At 44.2% G+C, this 25,769-nt stretch overlaps 1 protein-coding gene, 1 non-coding gene and 1 pseudogene across 2 annotated transcripts; all 3 read left to right on the forward strand.

Annotated features, from left to right (window-relative positions):
- The first annotated feature begins 2,201 nt into the window (after window positions 1-2,201).
- LOC115534849 (uncharacterized) lies at window positions 2,202-10,785 on the forward strand. Its single transcript, XM_030346129.1, has 4 exons — window positions 2,202-2,360; window positions 2,436-4,063; window positions 5,169-5,318; window positions 7,859-10,785. The coding sequence occupies exons 2-4, from the start codon at window positions 2,438-2,440 to the stop codon at window positions 9,485-9,487; spliced, it is 3,405 nt and encodes a 1,134-aa protein (XP_030201989.1). The 5' UTR covers window positions 2,202-2,360; window positions 2,436-2,437; the 3' UTR covers window positions 9,488-10,785.
- A 1,344-nt stretch (window positions 10,786-12,129) lies between these two features.
- On the forward strand, window positions 12,130-12,320 carry LOC115534959 (U2 spliceosomal RNA). Its single transcript, XR_003974415.1, has one exon. It is a non-coding gene; the product is annotated as a U2 spliceosomal RNA (small nuclear RNA).
- Window positions 12,321-22,602: 10,282 nt separating this feature from the next.
- On the forward strand, window positions 22,603-24,005 carry LOC115534850 (E3 ubiquitin-protein ligase TRIM39 pseudogene; annotated as a pseudogene).
- Window positions 24,006-25,769: the final 1,764 nt, after the last annotated feature.

Raw genomic sequence — 25,769 nt, forward strand, 5'->3', positions numbered from 1 at the left:
TAGATAGGCCTACCTAATAAACCGTTGGAACACACAAGACCGGAACCCATAGCAACGCCGGTAAACAAACCCCGACTCCCGAGAAGCCCAATCCCTATAGGCCGATCCATACCTCCGGATACGGACAGTTTCGTCCGGTCCCGGAGGTATGGATTGGCCTTAATAAGGCCAATCCATACCTCCGGGACCGGACGAAACTGTCCGTATCCGGAGGTATGGATCGGCCTAAAGAGCTCCCCGCGGTACGGCCATCCGGAGGCGCACAGAGCTTTTGGCCCTGATATTATGTATACAATTATAATATATATATACGTATATAAAGCTCAGAGTCGCAAACGGCAACAATCACTTTCTCCTCCGTGCTGCAGTTCACCCCGGACTGCACTGCACTGAGTTTGACGGTTGAACGCTGATTGGCTGTTACGTTACACATGTCACTCAGTGGCCACGCTGTTGAACGCTGATTGCCTGTCATCACGCGTAATTCGTGTCAAAGTTGAAATATTTCAACTCGAGCGAATTTGTCGCGCCACAAATCCTCGTGAACGCACTCGCCTGTGCACGGCGAAAGTGTGGCGCGACAAGTCAAAAAAAATTGCCCGATACGCGTCTGTGTTCACTTTGTATGGGATCTTGTCGCCCCGTTGCGTTTGGTGTGAACGCACTAGAGAAGTTTCAAGACAGACAGCCAAAATTGACATTTTTATTCAGAAAATAGCCGGTCCTTTTGCTTCCTATAAAAAGCATGTTTGTGACACTGGATAACGATATGGATACATCATCTAGCCTGCCTGTGGAGGGCCACATAAGGTATGAAATTGGTTTACGTAAACTTTGCTGCTGGTTCTGTTTGCTCGTGATGACCTGGCCAAAGGTTACCCACGGTCCTAAGCGATTGTGATCTGATTCTGGTTGGTGCTCCAGTTAGTATGCATTGTATATATAGATTGCAGCTAGTACCAGCTACACACGGTGCGATTGCTAGGCCAATGTGGTTATAGTTGTTTTGTCTTGTCTGATTGAGATATGTGACGACTTGGAGCCTGGTAGGCCTATCCTGACATAAATATGTTCTCGCATGACCTGTGTGATTATCCTAAACTGTAGGGGATTTTATTTGCGGGCAATTTGCTTATGATGTAACAATTGGTCCTTCGCAAGTGTTTACTGGTGGTCAGGATTGGGCAGGTTGCAATTCTCCTCTGGGCGCTTGTTTTTTTCTTATTTTTTTAAAGCAGCATAACATATGCTACCAGCAGCCCTTGCTCGTCTTCAAAAGGCTGATGCTCAGTACCTCGTTTCATTTCGTACCCCCTTTACAGTCTGGCATTGTTTGTCTGGTAAACTTTGTTGATGTCAAGATAAGTGTTAAATTGTCAACACTGTTCGTTGTCCTGTGTGTATTAGTATAACACATCCCGAGCCAATACCCTGGTGTTTCCAACGCCGTTTTGCAAAACAAGCCAAAACACAAACTGTGGTTTTCAACTTTTATTGTTCGAATAGGATTTTTAACACCTGACAATACACTGTAGAGCATAATGTAATGCAGCGTTGAATGGATGAAAAGCTTACATAAGGGTACCCAGCACTTTTCAAACCACACTCAAGCTTATGGTTATTGTCCCCACCACTTCTAAAAACAAACTGACGCCCTTGCCCGCAATACCGTTATAAACAATGCAGTCTATCAAAATATAAATTGTGAATTTTCTAGGTAAACCTATTTTTAATTCAGCCGAATTAACTTTCGCATGGAGGCAACAAAACAAGCGCTTGTTGTCTCAGACTGAAGGTGAACTCGTCGGTTCGTCTGCCCTACCCCGAGTCACATGACTCGGCGGTTTTATGAGGTTAAAGTCTGTGAGACAAGCCTTTTTTAACTGCTAGTGTTAACTCAAAGTTAAATATCAACCATAATAGCACATGTTATCTGGGCACACATTGCTCTTAATCACAGAATGCACAAATCACCACGAAATAATGAACATTTCTTGCTTTCCCGCGGGGCTCACTGTTTCCTGTCTCTTAAAGGTTGAACATATTTTAATGCTGCAAGGAAGAGAACACACAGCGAATATGAGGCAGCCTAGACAGTTCATGAATGTGCCCATTTCAGGTTGAAACGTCAGGGAACTGCGTGTCTGTGGGGGCGGAGCCAGGTGTTAGGGGAGGAGCCAGGTGTTAACGGCGGTGCCAAATGTAAGGGGAGGAGAGGAGAGAATGTCTTGCTCACGAAACAAAACTTAACATTCATAGAAACCAAAACCAACCGACGTGGAAGCAGTATTTGACTCTTTCAGGAGTCAAATAAAACGCAGTTTGGAACAAATTGTCTGACAGACAGAAAACATAACAAGGTGAGTAAAGCAGCACAAGATATGGAATTAGCAATATAAATTTCTCAACACATAAACCTTATCGTCTGTGTCTAGGAATGGCCTCTGCTAACACTTCCTGGTCTGAGGAGGACTTTTCATGTTCCATCTGTCTGGATGTGTTCAGCAGCCCGGTTACCACACCATGTGGACACAACTTCTGCAGAACCTGTATTACAAAGTTCTGGGATGAACAAGTCAAGTACAAATGTCCTGTTTGCAACCAGATTTTCGACACAAAACCTGATCCACGGGTCAATACCCTCTTATCAGAGCTGGCTGCTCAGTTTAGAACAACCGTACGAGTTAAAGAGCAGCCTTGTGTTGAACCAGCAGAAGTTCCCTGTGACTTCTGTACTGGGACCCAGCAGAAGGCTGTGAAGTCCTGCCTAGTGTGTTTCACCTCTTACTGCCAAACCCACCTGGAGCCACATCAGAGAGTCGCAGTCCTGAAGAAACATCGGCTGGTCGAGCCTATGGACCGTCTGGAAGACAGGATGTGTAAGAAACACGACCGACTTCTGGAGCTCTTCTGCCCGACTGAAGAGGTGTGTGTGTGTCTGTTGTGCACAGTGACGGACCACAAGTCCCATCCTGTTGTACCTCTGAAGGAGGAATATGAAGTGAAGACGGCCCAGCTGGGGAAGATAGAGGCTGTTGTTCCGCAGATGATCCAGGAGAGGAAACAAAAGATTAAGGAGATCAAAGGCAAAGTAGAACTGAGCAACAAAGTTGCAGACAGAGAGATAGCCATTGGTGGGCAGGTCTTCACTGCTCTGATAGGCTGTGTTGAAAAGTTCCGCGATGAATTCAACCAAACGGTTCAAGAGGAACTGAAATCCACAGTGAAACAAGCTGAAGACCTCATCAAAGAGCTGGAGCAGGAAATAGAAGATCTGACCAATAGATGCTCAGAGGTGAAGCAGCTCTCACACACTAAAGACCACCTCCACTTCCTCCTGGCCTTCAGATCCCTGAAGAATCCTCCACCCACCAGGGCCTGGACCACGTTGGAGGTCCGTCCTCCGTCATACGTAGGGACCTTGAGGAGATCCCTGGATCAGCTGGAGGAGACACTGAACATGGAGATGAAGAAGCTGCGTGATGATGCTGTACTGAAGAGGGTCCAGCAGTATGAAGTAGATGTGACTCTGGATCCTGATACAGCTGCTTCCAGTCTCATCCTGTCTGAGGATGGGAAACAAGTACATTGTGGTGGTGTAGCGAAGAGACTCCCAGACAACCCTAAGAGATTTACAAAATTTTTGTTTGTTCTCACGAGGCAGAGCTTCTCCTCAGGGAGATTTTACTTTGAGGTCCAGGTTAAAGACAAGACTGAATGGTTGTTAGGAGTAGTCAGAGAGTCCATCGACAGAAAAGGTGGGAGCATGTGGACCCCTGAGGTGGGTTACTGGACTCTGCTCTACTACAAGGATGGGTTGGTATTTAGTGATAACCCTCCTCTCCGTCTCCCTCTGAGAGCTGAGCTCCAGAAGGTGGGGGTGTTTGTTGATTATGATGAGGGTGTGGTCTCCTTCTATGATGTGGAAGTCAGGGTTCATATCTACTCTGCTACTGGCTGCACCTTCAGTGAGCCTCTCTATCCACTCCTCTGCCCAGGTCCCCGTGATTATGGAGGTAACAACTCTGCCCCCCTGATCATCTCACCTGTCAATCAAACAGACTAGGACAGACTAGACCTTTGTTTGATAATAAAACAAAGAAACAACCAAAACAACTAATGTTGTTTACTGAATTAGAATCTCTACTATGTGAGATCTGAGAGAACTGCTTTAATGTCGTACTGCTGATATTTAACGAGGAGATGTTCTTTACGAATATAAACTCAATTGTTTAAGCAACTCATTATAAATGCTTCGATTACCATATATCTTATTCATGTTTCCTCCTGATTTTTTATACGTTTAATGCAATTAGATAGTTACAGTCGCAGTCATGTAGAATATTTTGACATGACTCATTTGTATCATAATGATCCTATAACCCCTTACTTAAAATGTCTATTTGTTTAACTTCAGAACACTTTTCTGATTTATTTTATTAAAAAGAAAAGGGAAAAAATTGTAATGTGTAGGTCTACATTATCTTTTTAATTGATCATTTCACTGGAATAGGTACCATCCAGTCCAACAGTGTTTTGTAGAAATACTTTCTCAGTGGGAGACAAAAAATAAATTAGTTTGTTGACAACATTTATATTTTAATAATTTTGAGGTTGCTGGAATGTTTAAAATCACTGCAAATTTGTAAACTTCTTTAATTTTTTAACCAGTAATTGACTTAATCTCCACCATACAACAACCCTTCATACATTACACACTTAAACAAAGCTCACAATGGCTACATGTAAAGATTCTCACAATGTGTGCGAGTACTGTGACTTGGTCTTGTCAGCTCTCCTCTCCTCTCCATCCTCTCCTCTCTCTTCTCTCTCCTCTCTCTTCTCCTCCTCTCTCTCTTCTCCTCATCCTCTCTCTTATCTCTGCTCTAGTCTGTAGCTCAGATTGTGTTCATTATTGTCGTACATTACATTACTTATGGTCTAAATAAGTCTTCAAGTGTGTCGTTAGTCGCCTTTCAGAAATAAAGGCACTCATAGGATCAAAGATACGTGCACAACTGTTAACGATCTGTAATATTTGGTACTATTCTTTAGTCATTCTGTTTATGATGTACTTGTAAGTGACTGTTTTTCAGTTATATTTGTTGTTAAAGCATAATGGTAATAAACAACTCAGTCCAACCCACTGAATGTTGTGGTGTGTTCAGCCGGTGATTCATTCTGTTCCTTCAGTCTCAATCCTCCAAGCTGAGCAGATGTTCCTCCAGAGCTCTCTGTTGGTTCTCCTAGCAGCACACCTGGAAGGTCCTCCAGCCCCCTGGGTCCCAGCAGGTCTCTATGGGGTCCTGCCCCCTGACGTGGGCCCAGTCTTCAGTCCCTCCCTCCGCCTCTTCCTCACCTCACTGGTGGCGTGGTGGACCAGCTCAGACCTCTGGAGATATTGCCTCCCCACACGTCAACAAAAACTGAATATTTAGAATTATGATTAATAAACGACATATATGATCGAATGGTTACGCTGATGACAGCTCATGGACAAAATATATAGTTTGAAGTGAGGTGTGTGTGTGTGTGTGTGTGTGTGTGTGTGTGTGTGTGTGTGTGTGTGTGTGTGTGTGTGTGTGTGTGTGTGTGTGTGGTGAGAGAGTTCAACTCCCAGATGAAAGGTACTGTGTTTGATCCCCAATGTCTGCAGCCTACCCTGTATTATCCGATAGAGCAAGATGCCCCCTAACCCCTCCCTGATCCATTAACACATATATCCTTAAACACTGTCTAACCCCTCCCTGATCCATTACCACATACATCCTTAAACACTGTCTAACCCCTCCCTGATCCATTAACACATATATCCTTAAACACTGTCTAACCCCTCCCTGATCCATTACCACATATATCCTTAAACACTGTCTAACCCCTCCCTGATCCATTACCACATATATCCTTAAACACTGTCTAACCCCTCCCTGATCCACTACCACATATATCCTTAAACACTGTCTAACCCCTCCCTGATCCATTACCACATATATCCTTAAACACTGTCCAACCCCTCCCTGATCCATTACCACATATATCCTTAAACACTGTCTAACCCCTCCCTGATCCATTACCACATATATCCTTAAACACTGTCTAACCCCTCCCTGATTCATTACCACATATATCCTTAAACACTGTCCAACCCCTCCCTGATCCATTACCACATATATCCTTAAACACTGTCTAACCCCTTCCTGATCCATTACCACATATATCCTTAAACACTGTCTAACCCCTCCCTGATCCATTACCACATATATCCTTAAACACTGTCTAACCCCTCCCTGATCCATTACCACTACCACATATATCCTTAAACACTGTCTAACCCCTCCCTGATCCATTACCACATATATCCTTAAACACTGTCTAACCCCTCCCTGCTCCTTGTAACTTGGATACAAATGTCCAACACAGGGAGGGTGTTTACTCATGAGGGCGGGCGGTCGGTCTACAGACCCAACAAATCCTAAAAAAAATGCCACATTTAAAACTCTTGAAAATCATCAGAGGGACACCTGGGACATGTGGAAGCAGAATAAGACGGAATTTGAATTTGTATTTATTTGTCTCTTCATATTATGACTTCATTATCATTAATAACATGCATTTCGATTCCTCAATACAGTAACTCAGGACTTCAATATAACTAATGAAGAGGTACTGTCGTGTTTCAAACACTATTTAGTTCTAAACTGTTTAAGCAGATAACCGGAAGCGCACACGGCAGATTTATGACTCAGTGTCGTATACTTTATTATAATCCAGATAACAACCAGCGCGTAGCGATCCAGGCCGAGCACCAACAATGGGTCCCCCTGGTGGCCATTCTGCCTAATATAGCCTACTTCTACAAACCACCGATAGAAGCCCTCCGCCTAATAGGCCTACACCAATCACATTGTGAACCTGCTAACTGGTAAAAACTACTGGTTAACATTCTGTATTGGGAACAGCACAAGAATATTTGTATCAGAAGGGGCGGGGGGTTATTTCATCAATGAATTTGTGAATAAAGTTCTCCACTTGCAGAGCGCGATAGAACCCGTCCCCGCGTGTCGCTGCTCCTTGCGATCCCCACCATACAGTTATAAACAATACAGTCTATCAACTTATGAATTGTGAATTTTCAAGGTTAACCTCTTTTTAATTCAGCCGAATTTACATTCGCATGGAGGCACCAAAACAAGTGTTTGTTGTCTCTGACTGAAGGTGAACTCGTCGGTCTGGTTCGTCTGCCCTACCCCAGGTCACATTAGGCTACTCGGCGGTTAATAGCACAACCAAAATAGCCCATGTTATCTGGGCACACATTGAGAGGGTTGTTTTACAAAGACTGGTGAAAATATCAGCCACAGTCTAATTCAAGTCGAATATAATTGTATAGCCTAGTTCTTAATCACAGTTAGGCACAAATCACAAAGAAATAATCAAAATTTCTTGTTTTCCCGGGCTCTCTGTTTCGGTTGAACATATTTTAATGCTGCAAAGAAGAGAACACACAGCGAATACGAGGTAGCCTAGACAGTTCATGAATGTGCCCACGTTCAGGTTGAGACGTCAGGGAACTGTGTCGGTGGGGGCGGGGCCAGGGGTTAGGGGAGGATCCAGGGGGTAGGGGCGGAGACGAGAGGATGTCTTGTTCACGAAACGAAACTAAACATTCATAGAAACCAAAGCAAACCGACGTGGAAGCAGCACCCTCTTTCAGGAGAAAAATAAAACGCATTTTGGAACAAATTGTCTGACAGACAGAAAACACAACAAGGTGAGTAAAGCAGCACAAGATAAGGAATTGATGGAATTAGAAATATCAAATTGCTCAATACATAAACCTTATCGTCTGTGTCTAGGTATGGCCTCTGCTAACACTTCCTGGTCTGAGGAGGACTTTTCATGTTCCATCTGTCTGGATGTGTTCAGCAGCCCGGTTACCACACCATGTGGACACAACTTCTGCAGAACTTGTATTACAAAGTTCTGGGATGAACAAGTCAAGTACAAATGCCCTGTTTGCAACAAGATTTTCGACACAAAACCTGATCCACAGGTCAACACCCTCTTATCAGAGCTGGCTGCTCAGTTTAGAACAACCGTACGAGTTAAAGAGCAGCCTTGTGTTGAACCAGCAGAAGTTCCCTGTGACGTCTGTACTGGGACCCAGCAAAAGGCTGTGAAGTCCTGCCTAGAGTGTTTTATGTCTTTCTGCCAAACCCACCTGGAGCCACATCAGAGAGTCGCAGTCCTGAAGGGACATCGGCTGGTCGAGCCTATGGACCGTCTGGAAGACAGGATGTGTAAGAAACACAACCGACTTCTGGAGCTCTTCTGCCAGACTGAAGAGGTGTGTGTGTGTCAGTTTTGCACAGAGTCAGACCACAAGTCCCATCCTGTTGTACCTCTAAAGGAGGAATATGAAGTGAAGACGGCCCAGCTGGGGAAGATAGAGGCTGAAGTTCCGCAGATGATCCAGGAGAGGAAACAAAAGATTAATGAGATCAAAGACAGAGTAGAACTGAGCAACAAAGTTGCAGACAGAGAGATAGCCATTGGTGGGCAGGTCTTCACTGCTCTGATAGGCTGTGTTGAAAAGTGCCGGGATGAATTTAACCAAACGGTTCAAGAGAAACTGAAATCCACAGAGAAACAAGCTGAAGACCTCATCAAAGAGCTGGAGCAGGAAATAGAAGATCTGACCAATAGATGCTCAGAGGTGAAGCAGCTCTCACACACTAAAGACCACCTCCACTTCCTCCAGACCTTCAGATCCCTGAAGGATCCTCCACCCACCAGGGACTGGACCACGGTGGAGGTCCGTCCTCCGTCATACGTAGGGACCTTGAGGAGATCCCTGGATCAGCTGGAGGAGACACTGAACATGGAGATGAAGAAGCTGTTTGATGATGCTGAACTGAAGAGGGTCCAGAAGTATGAAGTAGATGTGACTCTGGATCCTGATACAGCTCATCCCCATCTCATCCTGTCTGAGGATGGGAAACAAGTACATGATGGAGTTGTGGAGAAGGTACTCCCAGACAACCCTAAGAGATTTACACAGTATATGTTTGTTCTCACGAGGCAGAGCTTCTCCTCAGGGAGATTTTACTTTGAGGTACAGGTTAAAGACAAGACTTGTTGGTGGTTAGGAGTGGTCAGAGAGTCCATCAACAGAAAAAGAGGGACCACGTGGACCCCTGAGACGGGTTACTGGACTCTTCACTACAACAAGGATGGGTTTGTATTTATAGGTAGCCCTCCTCTCCGTCTCCCTCTGAGAGCTGAGCTCCAGAAGGTGGGGGTGTTTGTTGATTATGATGAGGGTGTGGTCTCCTTCTATGATGTGGAAGCCAGGGTTCATATCTACTCTGTTACTGGCTGCACCTTCAGTGAGCCTCTCTATCCACTCCTCTGCCCATATAACCGTGGTTATGAAGGTAGCAACTCTGCCCCCCTGATCATCTCACCTGTCAATCAAACAGACTAGGACCTTTGTTTGATAATAAAACAAAGAAACAACCAAAACAACTAATGTTGATTACTGAATTAGAATCTCTACTATGGGAGGTCTGAGAGAACTGCTTTAATGTCGTACTGCTGACATTTAACGAGGAGATGTTCTTTAAGAACATGATCACAGTTGTTGAATTCAACCCATTATGAATGGTTGAATTACACATTATATTTTGTCTGTTTTGTTTCCAGATCTTTTTACACATTTAATGCTATAAAGTTGTTAAAAGTTGCAGTTATATAGAACATAAGAGGACTAACATGTTAAGAGGACTAATTTGTACAAAATAATAGTTAATCGTTTTTTAACATTGCCATCCGTTTTAATTTCTGAATAGTGAATGACAAAAGAACACAATGTCCTTACACGTGTATTGAATTTTTTTTAAATCTGTAGGCCTACCTGCGTTATCTAAAATCGATATATTCCAGTCTAATAGTGTCCAGTAGAATCACTGTCTCAGGGTAATACAAAAAATAAATGTGTTTGTTGCCTCAAACCTTTATTTTGATCATTTCGAGATTGATGGAACGTTTTATTTCAGTAAAGAATTTTAAAAGTTGGTAGTTGATGAACCAGTAAAACTGAAATCTCCACCATACAACCCTTCATGTATTAAACACTTAAAGAAGGTCACAGTGACTACATGTAAAGATTCTCCCCATGTGTGTGAGTACCGTGACTTTGTCTTGTCACCTCTCCTCTCCTTTCTTCTCGTCTCCATCCTCTCCTCTCTTCTTCCTCTCTCTTCTTTATTCATCTTCATTAAGTGTGTTCACATGTCAAAAGTCACCCCATTTAGATGAATCTAGAATAGATGTTGGACAACTGAACTCCCACTGGGTGAGTTCGGCTGTAGTGAATCACTATGGTGACGGTGACGCTCCCGCTCGTGCGGAGTCCTCCTCCCATAACCACGCCCACTGACTGCCTGGACGACGCGATGAGAGGGAGAACCCCGACGCTGTTGGCACGAGAGCCGTGGACCTCGATACCTATGAGCAGCCAGCAGCGTGGGAATGAACAATCCCAGCCATCACACGTTTGATTATGTGTGTCAACTTCTCCCTGATGGTCTGAATAAGTCGCAAAGTGTGTCGTTAGTCGCCTTTTAAATAAAGTCGCAAAGAGAGTCAATGATACGTGAACAACTGTTAATGATCTGTAATGTTTGATAGGCCTACTATTATTTTAGTCATTCTGTTTATTGTGCACTTGTACTTTTATTCGTTGTTAAAGCATAATACTAATAAACAACTCAGTCGAACCAACTGAATGTTCTCGTGTATCCTTTAGTACTTGCTGTCTTCAGAGCTTGGTCAAAATAGTGTTGCTGTGAATATGTGAATGGCATCTTCACTATGTTAAACCATATTTTAAAAGATGCACATGTTCCTGTCTGCCTGTTAGCCCTGTAATAGTCTACAGCTGTGGCTCGTAGGTTAATTGAGCCACACCCATTCTGGTGCTCCTTAAGAGGGCCAGAGTTCTACACGGGAGGGACGCTTGAGTTGTGCAAGTGACTCGACTGTTGTGGTATTGTTTGTTTTAAGTAAGAATATGTTTTTCACCAACAACATTGTGCATGAAGTTGATTGAAATTGATACCGGTGAGACACGTTATCGAAAGAAGATGTGAGTAAATTAATTTCTATGCTTTATTTAGACAATATCATATTGAAGCTCATGTAAATACCTTATTGGACTACATATTTGTAGTGCTAACACCAGTCCTCAATAGCTTCTTCTCCACGGAGTGGTGAACAGGTTTATCTGGGTTAATCTGTCGTCGTGGTTTTACCACTCCGCCCGCCATTACCAATGTAATCTGAACTTTTATCTGTATGGAGATTCTTTCATGAACCACATCCAGAGTGCAACCCGGTTTACCTTGTCTCTGAATAAACCACGTTTTGATCCGTTAACACTCCGATTCATGACCTACCCCGAAACAACGATACCATCAAAATTATGTTTCAACAGTGTAGAACCTTATTGATTTCAGATGTTTGTGTTCAGTTCATGCATTTTATTTGCTATTGGTTGATTGTTTCCATGGTTGAGGAAATCTGGAATTGAAACATGGCACACGGCATGCTCTGAATTTAGCCTTGGTTCTTTGATGCGCTAATAGTAAATAAACTGCTTAGTGAAGTTCTGCCGACCTATTAGTGACCACTAGAGAGCGATAGAGTGGCGGTTTCCTCACATTTTTAGTGATCTAGCAATGATGCAAAGAAAGAGTTAATTTCTCATGTATCTAACTTTTACCAAACTAACACCATGTATGATGGCATCAAATCATGGTGATCGTGTTCATTGGGGATTCACTGTATTATACATAATAGTTCACAATAAACGCGTTTGGCTTCCTCACAGACTGATTGGCTTAGAGCTGCTGACGTCATCAGTGCCGTTCATGCATTGCCTTGAATCACGGACCCTTATACTCGTTAATTATTGCGTTGAACGTAGTTTGATAACACGCTATATGTTGTTGACATATAGTGGTACTTCTGTAGGCTTCTTATATTTAAAGGAAGTTTTCCCCGTAAAACCGCTGATGAGAGAGATATTTCTGGGAATCGGTACTGTAGGTCGAACTTATTGTAGGTATCGCTTCTCGGCCTTTTGGCTAAGATCAAGTGTAGTATCTGTTCTTATCAGTTTAATATCTGATACGTCCCCTACCCGGGGACCATATATTAAATTGATTTTTGGAACTGGGAGATGGAAAAGGGGCTTGCTCCGTCCACTCCACGCATCGACCTGGTATTGCAGTACCTCCAGGAACGGTGCACCCCCTCTCACTGTTACTATGAATGAGTGCATTTCAGAGCTCACACCAAGCCGTCAACACGACTGTAGTGCTCGTTTAAATATTTCAGTTTCTTAGCAAATTTTTGTTTTGGTTTAGACTTTGATGTCGTCTTTTTAATTGAAACTGCTTAAACGTTGTCGAAAAAGGTTACGAGGGGATATTGGTGACCTTGGGTGTCTTGAAAGGCACCTCTAAATTAAATGTATTATTATTTAATTTATTTGATTTTATGCCGTATTTAGACCATATGATGTTCAAGCTAACATAACATCAGTGCGTCATTCGACCACAGATTTGTTGCGCTAATACCAGTCCGGAACCAGTTCTAGATGAATCAATTCCACAATGTAACACACACACACACACACACACACACACACACACACACACACACACACACACACACACACACACACACACACACACACACACACAGGTTAATTTGAATGACTTTCTTCATTCTGAAGTATGAATCTAAATCAGTCAAATCAGACTCCTCCCTTTAAAAGGAGGGATGTCATTAAAGATCAAACACGGAGCTGAAATAGACCCTTAATGTTACCAAGGCGACCAGAGGGCGCCGAACCTGTGTTGAGTTTAATTTATTAGCTCACCTGCTGCATCTCGCGCGCCGAGTGGTTCTTTAATTGGTAAATTGGTTGCATCTGGTGCGTTTCACTTAAGAGAGAACCGGGCAGTACGTTGGAGTCCTCCACTGTTTGGCCGTGTAGCGTCTCCCAAACGCGGTACGTTGTTGTGTTCCCAGAAACCAGAACGTGTGTGTAGTGTTCTGTTGAGCTCTGTTGTGACGTATTTGTCATTTCTTCCTGTTTCACAGGTTAAAGACTTTTTGAAGTAAAGAGGAGCATCTCATCTGGACCTGATGTGAGTAGAAATGTGAAGCAAAGCACAGCTGCGTTGACTTGTATGTTGAATATAAACACTGACAATGAGTGAAGGAAATCTGGGATTCTGGTGGTTAAACTCATTTGAAATTTATATAATGATTCTACCTGAAACTAACATTTTAGAGACTATACATTCAAACTTGTCAAAGGAAAAAGTAAATCACTCTTGACTAAGTCAAATAATTAGCTATTTATATTAAAAAGCTGGATTAGTTAAAGGTTGTATAGGTGATTTGCTTTTTTGGCCATTTTTGCAAAATTACTTGAAATCCTTATCATAACCCGCTTACAGCCACTGAGTTAGAAGTACTGACATGAAAATTAAACAAGTCAATCATCTGTGGAACGGGCAGGGCTCGAAAAACTCCAGCCAATCATTTCCATTGCCACCGAGTTGCATTGGACAGTAAGTACGTCAATCAAACGGTCGTACTGCACTCCCCCTCCCCCGCGCCCCGCGCGCGACCCCTTCGTGCAGTACTCGTGACCCAGAGCTCGTGACCCAGAGCAAGCTCCTGTTTGTTGTTATCCTGCGGTAGCTACTGGAACTAGTTAATCCACATTTGGACCTAGCAGTAGAAGACAATTTCCATGGCAGACAAGACGCCACCATCCCCACCACCACCACCACCACCAGCAAAGAGAAGGAAAACTCTTTTTCAGAGAGTAATTGATAATAAAAACGCTGAAAGAGAAAAACTGAAATCAAGAATAATCCTAGGCGCTGCTTTCGAACGTTGGCGGCAACTGAAGGACGAGAAGGGTCTAAAAACCGATGCTTGTGTGGCGGTTGACCTAGTTTCAAAGTTTATACCGTTTATACTCGGTAATACCGGTGTGGAGACGAGTGTATTACTCGGTGTGAAAATGTCCACACCGCGGCAACCCTAGTGAAAACCAGGACTTCCAATACAATTATATGAAACAAACATACATTTTCTAAAAATAGTAATGATTTATGTGACCGTTTAATGTTTATAACATCTGGTCCAACCATTGCAGCGAGAACGTATTCTCAGCAGGGGGTGCTGGGAAAAAAAACAACTCTGCACTAGACTCGCAACTCGTTACATTGATAAAAAAAGATGTATAGCAGCGCAGCTCAATTACACCAGTGCATGCGCGGACAGTTGAAAATCGATCGTTCACATCCAGCTGCTCACAGAACAAGTTTAGCGCACCACCGCTACCCTCACACTTTTTCATATAACCTTTTTTCAGCACTAGGTCATATGAGCATTAAATAAATGCTGCGTCTCAAAATGCCTTGGACAGCAGCGAGGATGACTCGCTTTGCCACGGGCCGAAACAGTTCGGAGCGACCACAGCCAGAGCGAACACAGCGGGGCAGAGGAGTGTCAGGAATAGTCTTTGGTGTACACATCAGTACGGCCTATTTGCACTACTGTTTAGTGGCAATGCAGTGTTTTATTCGATGCCTTTTTATTTTCGTATATTATTTCAATGAATACAATTTATTTATTCATAAAAAACGGATCTGGTCTTCAAATCTTTTTTCCAAATATAGGTCGTCTTACAATGGGGTTTGTGTTTATATTCGGACCAATACGGTACAGCGGGCGCTCACATGACGTTAAGCATTTCCTGGTGCATAATGTGACGCTTCAGAACCTAAAATCCCGTTTCTCCCCGTTGACACGACAACACATAACCGGCGTTTTCAGAAATCTCCACTTTGGCCGGAGTGTTTAGAAATGATAGTTTTCTGTGATAAGACAGGGCCTCGGACAGGGGGTGTTGCAGCACCCCCAGCACTCCTACTTCCCGCGGTACTGGGTGCAACTTACAGCTGAATGTAGTGCCATGTTGTTAAACGAAAACCTACGCTAGCCTGGCTCGCTCTCGCGCATCTCTGTTCGCGCTCGTGCATGATTGCGCGTCCAGGTACTTGGAATGGGTGGAGTCAGAGTCAGCGTTGAAGGAGAGGGGGTAGGACCATTTGAGTTGTGTATTTTCAAAATCTGCTGGCGTTTCCCAAATCACCTACCCAACCTTTAATTATCTTAAACATTATTTAAAAGTTGGATGATTCCAAAAGCCCTGAATTTGTATTGTCATTCATTTATCTGATTTAATGGAGATGGTAGATGTTGAACTGTGAGACAGTTCCAAATTTGGGGACAATAATGAGTAAACTGTTCATTCCTTGAAAGGTCTATCATGGATATTTTACTGCAGTTCTGTGAGTATCCCAACTTCACCATGAAGATGAACTGCGAACTGTAAGTCAATAGTTTCTCATTACTCTTGGGCACATTGCTGTATTTTGGCTTCCTGGTGAGTTAACCCGTTAGCTGAAGGTTGATCTGAGTAGTAAGGATGTTTTATTGGTTCATGGGTTACTTAGGTGTTTGGTTTATGTTGGTTTTAATGGTTTTTTAAAACGTTTACAGGTTCTAAGTTATTGTTGTAAGCTGGAGTAATGGGTTGGGTTCTGATGTCTTCAGTCTTCTTTCCAGCTACTCTCCTGAGCTCTGCATCATCTTCACATGAGTGTTTCTTTACTGATGAGGGTGTGGTCTGAGTGAGCAGAGGTACATACTGGGATACAGAGCTGTCTGAAGTCTACAGGTCTGTAGACACGCCCCCTCTGGGGAAACTGAGTGTTTGAGAAACCGCCATGACGTCGGTTACATGGACTAGAATGTTCTTCAAGATGGAGACAGGGATTCAGAAGGAGAAACACCAGGGGGAGATGAGGGGGCTCCTCATCTCAACGACTAAAACACAACTTCAGTCTGACACCGAGAACCATGGAACACATTCAACAGTCCCCTCCAGGCATCTTGACTCCTCAGGAACAGATTGATTTCCAAGAAGGTCTTATTTGGGGGCCATTCCAAGATGGATCCTGCTCCTCAAGAGCCCCCCCCCTCCACTGGGTGGTCTTCTGAACAGATGACCTCCTTCCTATCCTCAGGCTGACTAAAGCTGCACCGTTTGCATCTGTGAAGGCCCCTCATTCAGGAAACCACTGGACTACAAACACATGACTTCAGAGATGTTGAATCAACCTGGAACACAATTTGGAGACGCCAAGCATGATCCATCACCAATGTGGGACGCCACTGAAGAATGTTTTACATAATTTATGTCTCTGGAGACAATGATGGTTCTGTTCTGTGTGTCCTGGCAGGAGTGCCGGGGTTGGATGATGGAATGTTATTTGGCAGGAGGTTTTTACCCTCCATGAGTGTTGGGCCTTTTATGGCTCAGTGGTGTGTGGGTTTGACATGAGATGGATGACTTTTTAGCATCGCTAGGGTTCTATGTGTGTGTCCCCCCCCCTAACTCACACCTTGCAGGGGGTTCTACGTGTGTTTGGTTCTTTCTGGCATGGGGTTCTACTTGTGTTTGATTCTATCTGGCATGGGGTTCTACTTGTGTTTGGTTCTATCTGGCATGGGGTTCTACTTGTGTTTGGTTCTATCTGGCAGGGGGTTCTACTTGTGTTTGGTTCCATCTGTGAGGGGGTTGTATATCTCTTGTATTACCACAACGAGACGGTGGGGGTTATCTGAGCCATGGTTGAGAAGGAATTGGGGGATAGGAAATTTGGCTTTGACTCGCTGAAGTACATGAACTGCGACATGCCGCCGGTTGCCGCGAGGCACCATCGCCCTGCAGCGGTCAGCCGGCAGCGAGCGGTTTTACGTGCGTGTCCTGGGTGCTACGTGTGTGTGTGTCCTGCTTGCTTTGACAGTGATAATGTTCATACGGGGGTCTGTGTGGTTGGCTTGGGGTATTGGAAAGGTCAACTAAATCATACCTGATGGACGGCCATATGTTTACCTGAGGCCTCCAGTAGCCATGAGGAGCCCGGAGCGACACTCCGAGCGATATCCAACGCACTGGGCAGGAAGGAGAGTGTCCAAATCAAGTGTCAAAGGATGCAAGCGGCGTGTTCAGATCAGCGACTTCAAACTAGGAATACACCAATCAGGATCAATGGAGGATGGACACCAAAAGGAGAGTCTGACGTTGGAAAGGGACCTCAATGGATTTTCAAGATGACCTTCAGACCTGTAGTGAGGCGGTTCTTCCTACCTGGCTGGTTTGATGGAGTGCCCTGTGGATCTTGTCTTGCTCTCAGTTGCACGTCTTCTCAGGCTGAACCGTATTTGTTTCGTACAGGACTAGCTGAACGATTGGTTCCCTTAAATCAGAACCAATCTGGGAACCCCAACTAGTGCGCTCTCAAGCTGCTCTTCAGCTGAGGAGGTAAGGGAACCTTCACTGGGGCTTGAAGGTATATAGAGAACGTTTTCAAAGTGTTACATGGTACTCTGATGAAGACTGTTGTGTTCCACTGGCTGAGGGGAAGAACCCTCACATCTTCCTCTTGGCCTTTCTCCTCTGAGAATCCTGGCGCCATCTTGAAGGATATTCCAGCTCATGTAACTGATGTCACGACAGATTCTCAAACACTTGGTTTCTCCTGAGGGGGCGTGTCTATAGAACTGAAGACTTCAGACGGCACTGTATCCCAGCATGAATCTCTGCTCACTCAGCCCACACCCTCATAAGTAGGATGCAACACTCTTTCGATTGAGATGTAGAGTTGTATAAGTAATGAGGGAGTAGACAAAGGTGATTAGAACACCATGTCAAGTCTAACTCTTTAAACCATGAAGATGGTTGGATAGTTCAGGAATTGGGCTTCATTTTATTATGGGCAGTCCTTTCACTCAGATGCCCACTTCTCACTGGAGCTGTACATGTGAGGCAGTCAGGGTGAAGTTGCAGGGTTATGGTCAGCTCTCTGTGAGCTCAACGTTTAGATTTGCTCTGTATGGCTTGTACCATGAATAATCTAGATAATTGTTCTGTTTATTGTAAAATGTAGACACGTTTTGTAGAAAAATGTAGAAAACGTAGACAGTTTTGTATTGGATAATTCCATTGTTTTTAGGCAAGGATTTGAGGTTTAAATTCGTAGACGTGCATGGTAGTTTGGTTCTTCGTACGGTTTTGAGTGGCATAACTTGTACACACTGGGGGCATAATAATGTATAGGTACACTGAATAGTAGTTATGACCAAAAGCATCAAACGGATGGCATCAAGGTAAGTCTGTTGGCTGTGTTTTAGTGAAGACCATCGCTGGACTTCAGGATCTTCCTCCGTTCAGCTCAAGGTGAGGCGCTGGTTCTGTTTTTTTCTTTGGTCGGTTCCGGCTGGAATGTTCGGATTCCAGTCGGACGGTTTGTGCTTCCCGCCGTGGAAGGTTCTGAGTGTGGTCAGTTGATTTAGTCTCAATGGTTAGCATAGAACGTTGTAGTCTTGACAACCCTAAGAACCCACCCGGTAGTTAGTTGGATGCGAGTCCCCTGAGGGAATCTGGCGGAACTTTCTGGTTTGTGTTTGCGTAACATAGAGCCGTTGCCAACGGAAACTATTTTCGGTTTCCATTGGGAATTGTTCCCCCTCATCTTAAACAACTTAAGTTTGATATTAAATACATACTGACACGTACATCTTACAATATGTTGATAATATCCGATGGTTGCGCTGTACTTTTAACCACGTTGACGGGACTCTCGCTGCGTACAGAAGAGCGTTCTACTTGCGGGCCCATTTCTGACCGTCAGTGAAGGCTGAAAATCATTTCAAGGTGGAAGACAATTTGGCATTTCTTCAAGGGAACCCAGCACCTGAATATGGCTGAGTATATTTGATTTCATATCGATAATGCTTAGGGTTCTTTGGTACTTCAGCTTTTGTACGTTCTAAATATCTGGTGGCATTAATTGCCACAGAAGTTAAACCCTACCAAATGGAATGACGCTAAACAACGACTTTGGTGCTGAGTTACCAACTGGATAATATCAAAGCTAAAATAATGCCGTCTTTCCTACATGTTACAGTAGAAGAAACTTGAGAACTGAACAAGGTTAAAAAGGTAACGTGTAGTTTGTCCCAAGGTGTCTGCCTCCTCACCCAGAGCCAGACCTCCACCTCCTCACCCAGAGCCAGACCTCCACCTCCTCACCCAGAGCCAGACCTCCACCTCCTCCACCAGAGCCAGACCTCCACCTCCTGTCAGAAGTCCTCCAGAACTGGTCAGTGCTCTGTGTGAGTAGTCTTCTCGGCTTGGTTTCAATGCATGGGCTGAAACACTTCTTTAAACGTGTGGACTGCTCTGTCTTCATTCTCAATACGGGATGCTCATGTCTTTTCTAGCCTTGAGTTATACAATAATAGTTTAATTGTGTAACTCGGTTTCGGATGAGTCAAATAAGTTATTGTTGGGCAAATGCTAATATAATCCTGCTGCTGTAGCTGAAAGGCGAGGCGGAGAGGCTGGTAACCGGAGGCTTGTGGTGCCAGGATGGACCGGAGACTGAGGCTGGAGACCAGGGGCCTGCAGCACCGGACAAGGGGGGACCGTCACCAAGCTCATCTGAAACACTAAAGTCCTCTGTAGTTTAGGTCTGGTTTTGATCCTCTTATGACTTTAAATCTGTGCCAATCTGTAATTTGAGTTAATTCACATGGGGGAGTTATATGAGCCATTATTCTTACTAGTGCTGCTACGACCATAGTGGATTAATTGCTGAACGTCTCGATCTGTAGACGTTGTCTAATTCAAGTGTTTAAATATGTTTAAATTCGTCTTCCATTTTACAAGTGAACCTCAGATGCAGGAGGTGGGGTGTGTTGCGTCCCCAGGTGATTTACTGCTGAGACCAACTGTGTTTGTAACCAGACCAGGAATCCATGGCTGAAGGAGCTGATGGAGGAGCCGTGCTGAAGGCCCTGCCTGGGGGAGGAGCTGATGGAGACCCTGCCTGGGGGAGGAGCTGATGGAGGCCCTGCCTGCTGGAGGAGCTGATGGAGGCCCTGCCTGGTGAAGGAGCTGATGGAGGCCCTGCCTGCTGGAGGAGCTGCTGGAGGAGCCGTGCTGAAGGCCCTGCCTGGTGGAGGAGCTGATGGAGGCCCTGCCTGGTGGAGGAGCTGATGGAGGCCCTTCCTGATGGAGGCCCTGCCTGGTGGAGGAGCTGACGGAGGCCCTGCCTGGTGAAGGGGCTGATGGAGGAGGAGCTGGTGGAGACCCTGCCTGGTAGAGACCCTGCCTGGTAGAGGATGTCTGTCGTGAGGTAGATGGAGCCTGACTCAAGTGATCATCACACTCACTGCCACTTCTCGTAGAAATCTGCTACCACAAACTACCGGAGTTTGGTATATTAACGGACAACTACATCTGCTTTACCACATGTTGAAGCAGGACTTTCGCTGTTTGTTCCAGACCAGGACTCGTCCGAGGAGAGTTGATGGTTGAGCTGAGACGCTGGAGGACGACTAGGAATCGACCAACAAGGATTCCTCATAAGTTTGCATTTACTTAAAATTGTTGACTTAAAGGGCAAAATACAGCGGTTACTTTGACATGCGTTAACAAACTACCGCTGTGTTTTCTTACTAGAACGTGTTTCTGGAGCGGAGGCGAGCTGGCAGGGGAGCCGTGAATCTGGAGGATGACCATCACTCTACCAACATGGATTGTAAGTTTGCATTAACCTAACAAAGTGGATATAAAGGGCTTAAAAATAAGACAAACTACTTGTTTGTTACCAGACGTTGGGGCCAGACTTGTGCTGTTTGTTCCTGACCAGGCCTCTGAGGAGAGCTGATGGAGGAGCCAAGACTCTGGAGGACGACATCACTCTACCAACAAGGATCCGTAAGTTTGCATAAAGTAAACGGAGTGGACTTGTGGTAACCAGGATTAGTTTGTCCAGTACAAGTTAAGGCATACTACTGTGGTTGGTTACCAGACAAAATACAGCTGCTACTTTGTTACTTGTAACCAGACCAGGAATCTGGAGGACTGACGGAGAAGCTGTACATCTGGAAGGCAAATCCTGAGGACAACCAGGACTCTACCATCAAGGATTCCTCGTAAGTTTGCATTATCTGGACATAGTGGACCGTGTCGGGAGTTCAACTCTCAGACCAATGGTGCCGGGTTCAAGTCCTCTGAATACAGTGATGCGTCCTTGAGAAAGGAGCCCTAAAGCCTGCCTGCTCCTTAATGACGGCTCTTTGGTTCAGATAATGTTGCATCTTTTGAATGTTGAACCTAATCCATGTCCTTGTTTGGTCCGGGCAGACACACCTGAGCTGAACCCCACCTGATCCTGTTTGGTCGGGGGCAGACACACCTGAGCTGAACCTCCCCTGATCCTGTTTGGTCGGGGGCAGACACACCTGAGCTGAACCCCACCTGATCCTGTTTGGTCGGGGGCAGACACACCTGAGCTGAACCCCACCTGATCCTGTTTGGTCGGGGGCAGACACACCTGAGCTGAACCCCACCTGATCCTGTTTGGTCGGGGGCAGACACACCTGAGCTGAACCCCACCTGATCCTGACACCCTGCTGGTCCCGTCTCCTCAGTTCTTCTGAGCCTCGTCCTCCAGAAGACCTGCTGAGCTCAGCGGTCTGAGGCTGATGGATCAATGACCTCCAGTGGGAGTGATCTTCTTGACCCCACATGTACCCGTGTGCTTCCGCACGCCTTTCCCTCACTACTTCCTTAACCTCACTACTTCCCTAACCTCACTACTTCCCTATCCTTCCTCTTCTTCTTCCTTCTCCGTGGTTCGAACCTGTGTCTTCCTGCCCTCAGAGGGTTCAGCGTTAGGGTTGAGAGTCAGGGTTTAGAGTCAGGGACAGAGCTGGTCAGGGAGGACTGGTTTTAAACAAACCTCTTCACTTGCTTTCTGAATAGCGACATTTTGAAATGTTTCATTTGGGAAAATGTTTTCCTCTGCATTCCTTTAGAAAAACATGTGTTGAACTTCTGTCAAGTGTTTTTGTGTATATTAAAATCCTACATTGATTGTTTGGTGCTTTTCATTTAATTGTCCATAAACTTGGTTAATGTCAAGCTAAACTCCTGCAATACATTGAATTTACATGATGAATGTTATTCAGCATTGTTCACATAATCCATTTTGTAAAAATATAAAACATCCAATGTACATACTGCCCTCTCAGTCCAGGTCTAACATCAATGTACTATTATGGAAGCATACATGTCGCAAAATTCAAATGGCAATGCAATTTGCAATTCAATAAGTCATTACATTATGCAATTGAATAATTGAATTTGTAAATATGTTATTCAAAGTGTATTTTAAAATGCAAAGTGACAGTGTAATCAATAAAATTAAGTTGTAACCATAAAAATATAACATTTTGTCAATTTTTCTGAGTTCCTTGATTCAAATTGTAAAGCTATAGGGTCCCTGTGATTGCAATGCTCTTCGCCACGCTCCGTGTGTTGCGAAATTCAAATTACATTTCAATCCGCAAAACGTTTTGCAAAATATTATGCAAAACACTCTGGCACTTTATTTCCTAGTGTGTTTTATTAATGGCCCTTTATTTGATGATGCTGTACTGAAGAGGGTCCAGCAGTATGAAGTAGATGTGACTCTGGATCCTGATACAGCTCATCCCAAGCTCATCCTGTCTGAGGATGGGAAACAAGTACATTGTGGAGGCGTAGCGAAGGTACTCCCAGACAACCCTAAGAGATTTACAAAGTATACATTGGTTCTCACGAGGCAGAGCTTCTCCTCAGGGAGATTTTACTTTGAGGTACAGGTTAAAGACAAGACTGCATGGTGGTTAGGAGTGGTCAGAGAGTCCATCGACAGAAAATGTGAGACCACATGGACCCCTGAGACGGGTTACTGGACTCTTTTCTACTACAAGGATAGCTTTGTATTTATAGATAACCCTCCTCTCTGTCTCCCTCTGAGAGCTGAGCTCCAGAAGGTGGGGGTGTTTGTTGATTATGATGAGGGTCTGGTCTCCTTCTATGATGTGGAAGCCAGGGATCATATCTACTCTGCTACTGGCTGCACCTTCAGTGAGCCTCTCTATCCATTCCTCTACCCAGCTCCCCGTGATTATAGAGGTAACAACTCTGCCCCCCTGATCATCTCACCTGTCAATCAAACAGACTAGGACCTTTGTTTGATAATAAAACAAAGAAACAACCAAAACAACTAATGTTGTTTACTGAATTAGAATCTCTACTATGTGAGGTCTGAGAGAACTGCTTTAATGTCGTACTGCTGACATTTAACGAGGCGATGTTCTTTAAGAACATAATCGCAGTTGTTGAATCAACTCATTATACATGGTTCGATAACAATATATCTTATTCATGTTTCCTCCTGTTTTTTTATACGTTTAATGCAATTACATAGTTACAGTCGCAGTCATGTAGAATATTTTGACTTGATTAATTTGTATAATAATGATCCTATAACCCCTTACTTAAAATGTCTATTTGTTTAACTTCAGAACACTTTTCTGATTTATTTTATTAAAATGGAAAGGCAAAAAAATGTAATGTGTGGGCCTACATTATCTTTTTAATTGATCTTTTCACTGGAATAGGTACAATCCAGTCCAACAGTGTTGTGTAGAAATACTTTCTCAGTGGGAGACAAAAAATAAATTAGTTTGTTGACAAAATCTACATTTTGATCATTTTGAGATTGCTGGAATGTTTAAAATCACTGCATTTTTTTAAACTTCTTACATTTTTTAACCAGTAATTGACTTAATCTCCACCATACAACAACCCTTCATGTGGTACACACTTAAACAAAGCTCACAGTGGCTACATGTAAAGATTCTCCCAATGTGTGTGAGTACCGTGACTTGGTCTTGTCAGCTCTCCCCTCCTCTCCATCCTCTTCTCTCTCCATCCTCTTCTATCTCCTCTTTCTTCTCTCTCCTCTCTCCTCTTCTCTCTCTTCTCCTCCTCCTCTCTCTTATCTCTGCTCTAGTCTGTAGCTCAGATTGTGTTCATTATTGTCGTACATTACATTACTTATGGTCTAAATAAGTCTCCAAGTGTGTCGTTAGCAGCCTTTCAGAAATAAAGGCACTCATAGGATCAAAGATACGTGCACAACTGTTAAGGATCTGTAATATTTGGTACTATTCTTCAGTCATTCTGTTCATGATGTACTTGTAAGTGACTATTTTTCAGTTACATTTGTTGTTAAAGCATAAAGGTAATAAACAACTCAGTCCAACCCACTGAATGTTGTCGTGTGTTCAGCCGGTGATTCATTCTGTTCCTTCAGCCTCAATCCTCCAAGCTGAGCAGATGTTTCTCCAGAGCTCTCTGTTGGTTATCCTAGCAGCACACCTGGAAGGTCCTCCAGCCCCCTGGGTCCCAGCAGGTCTCTATGGGGTCCTGCCCCCTGACGTGGGCCCAGTCTTCAGTCCCTCCCTCCGCCTCTTCCTCACCTCACTGGTGGCGTGGTGGACCAGCTCAGACCTCTGGAGACATTGCCTCCCCACACGTCAACAAAAACGGAATATTTTGAATTATGATTAATAAGCTACGTATATGATCGAATGGTTACGCTGATGACAGCTCATGGAACATATATATAGTTTGAAGTGAGGTGTGTGTGTGTGTGTGTGTGTGTGTGTGTGTGTGTGTGTGTGTGTGTGTGTGTGTGTGTGTGTGTGTGTGTGGTGAGAGAGTTCAACTCCCAGTTGAAAGGCACTGTGTTTGATCCCCAATGTCTGCAGCCTGTATTATCCGATAGAGCAAGATGCCCCCTAACCCTTCCTGATCCATTACCACATATATCCTTAACCACTGTCTAACCCCTCCCTGATCCATTACCACATATATCCTTAAACACTGTCTAACCCCTCCCTGATCCATTACCACATATATACTTAAACACTGTCTAACCCCTCCCTGTTCCATTACCACATATATCCTTAAACACTGTCTAACCCCTCCCTGATCCATTACCACATATATCCTTAAACACTGTCTAACCCCTCCCTGCTCCATTACCACATATATCCTTAAACACTGTCTAACCCCTCCCTGATCCTTGTAATTTGGATACAAATGTCCAACACAGGGAGGGTGTTTACTCATGAGGGCGGCCGGTCGGTCTTCAGCCGCAACAAATCATAAAAAAATGCCACATTTAAAACCCTCGAAATTAATCAGAGGGACACCTGTTGAAGCAGAATAAGGCTGAATTTGAATTTGTATTTATTTGTCTCTTCATATTATGACTTCATTATCATTAATATCATGCATTTCGATTCCTCCACAGTTACTCAGGACTTCAATATAACTAATGAAGAGGTACTGTCGTGTTTCAAACACTATTTAGTTCTAAACTGTTTAAGCAGAAAACTGGGGGCGCACACGGCAGACTTATGACTCAATGTCGTATCCTTTATTATAATCCAGATAACAACCAGCGCGTAGCGACCCAGGCCGAGCACCAAGGACTCCCCCTGGTGGCCATTCTGCATAATATACTTCTACAAACCACCGATAGAAGCCCTCCACCTAATACACACCGATCACATTGAACCTGCTAACTGGTAAAAACTACTGGTTAACATTCTGTGTTGGGAACAGCATAGGAATAATTGTATCAGAGGGGGGGGGGGGGGGGGGGGGTTATTTCATCAATGAATTTGTGAATAAA

This window comes from Gadus morhua, chromosome 21, assembly GCF_902167405.1.
Source record: "Gadus morhua chromosome 21, gadMor3.0, whole genome shotgun sequence".
NCBI lineage: Eukaryota > Metazoa > Chordata > Actinopteri > Gadiformes > Gadidae > Gadus > Gadus morhua.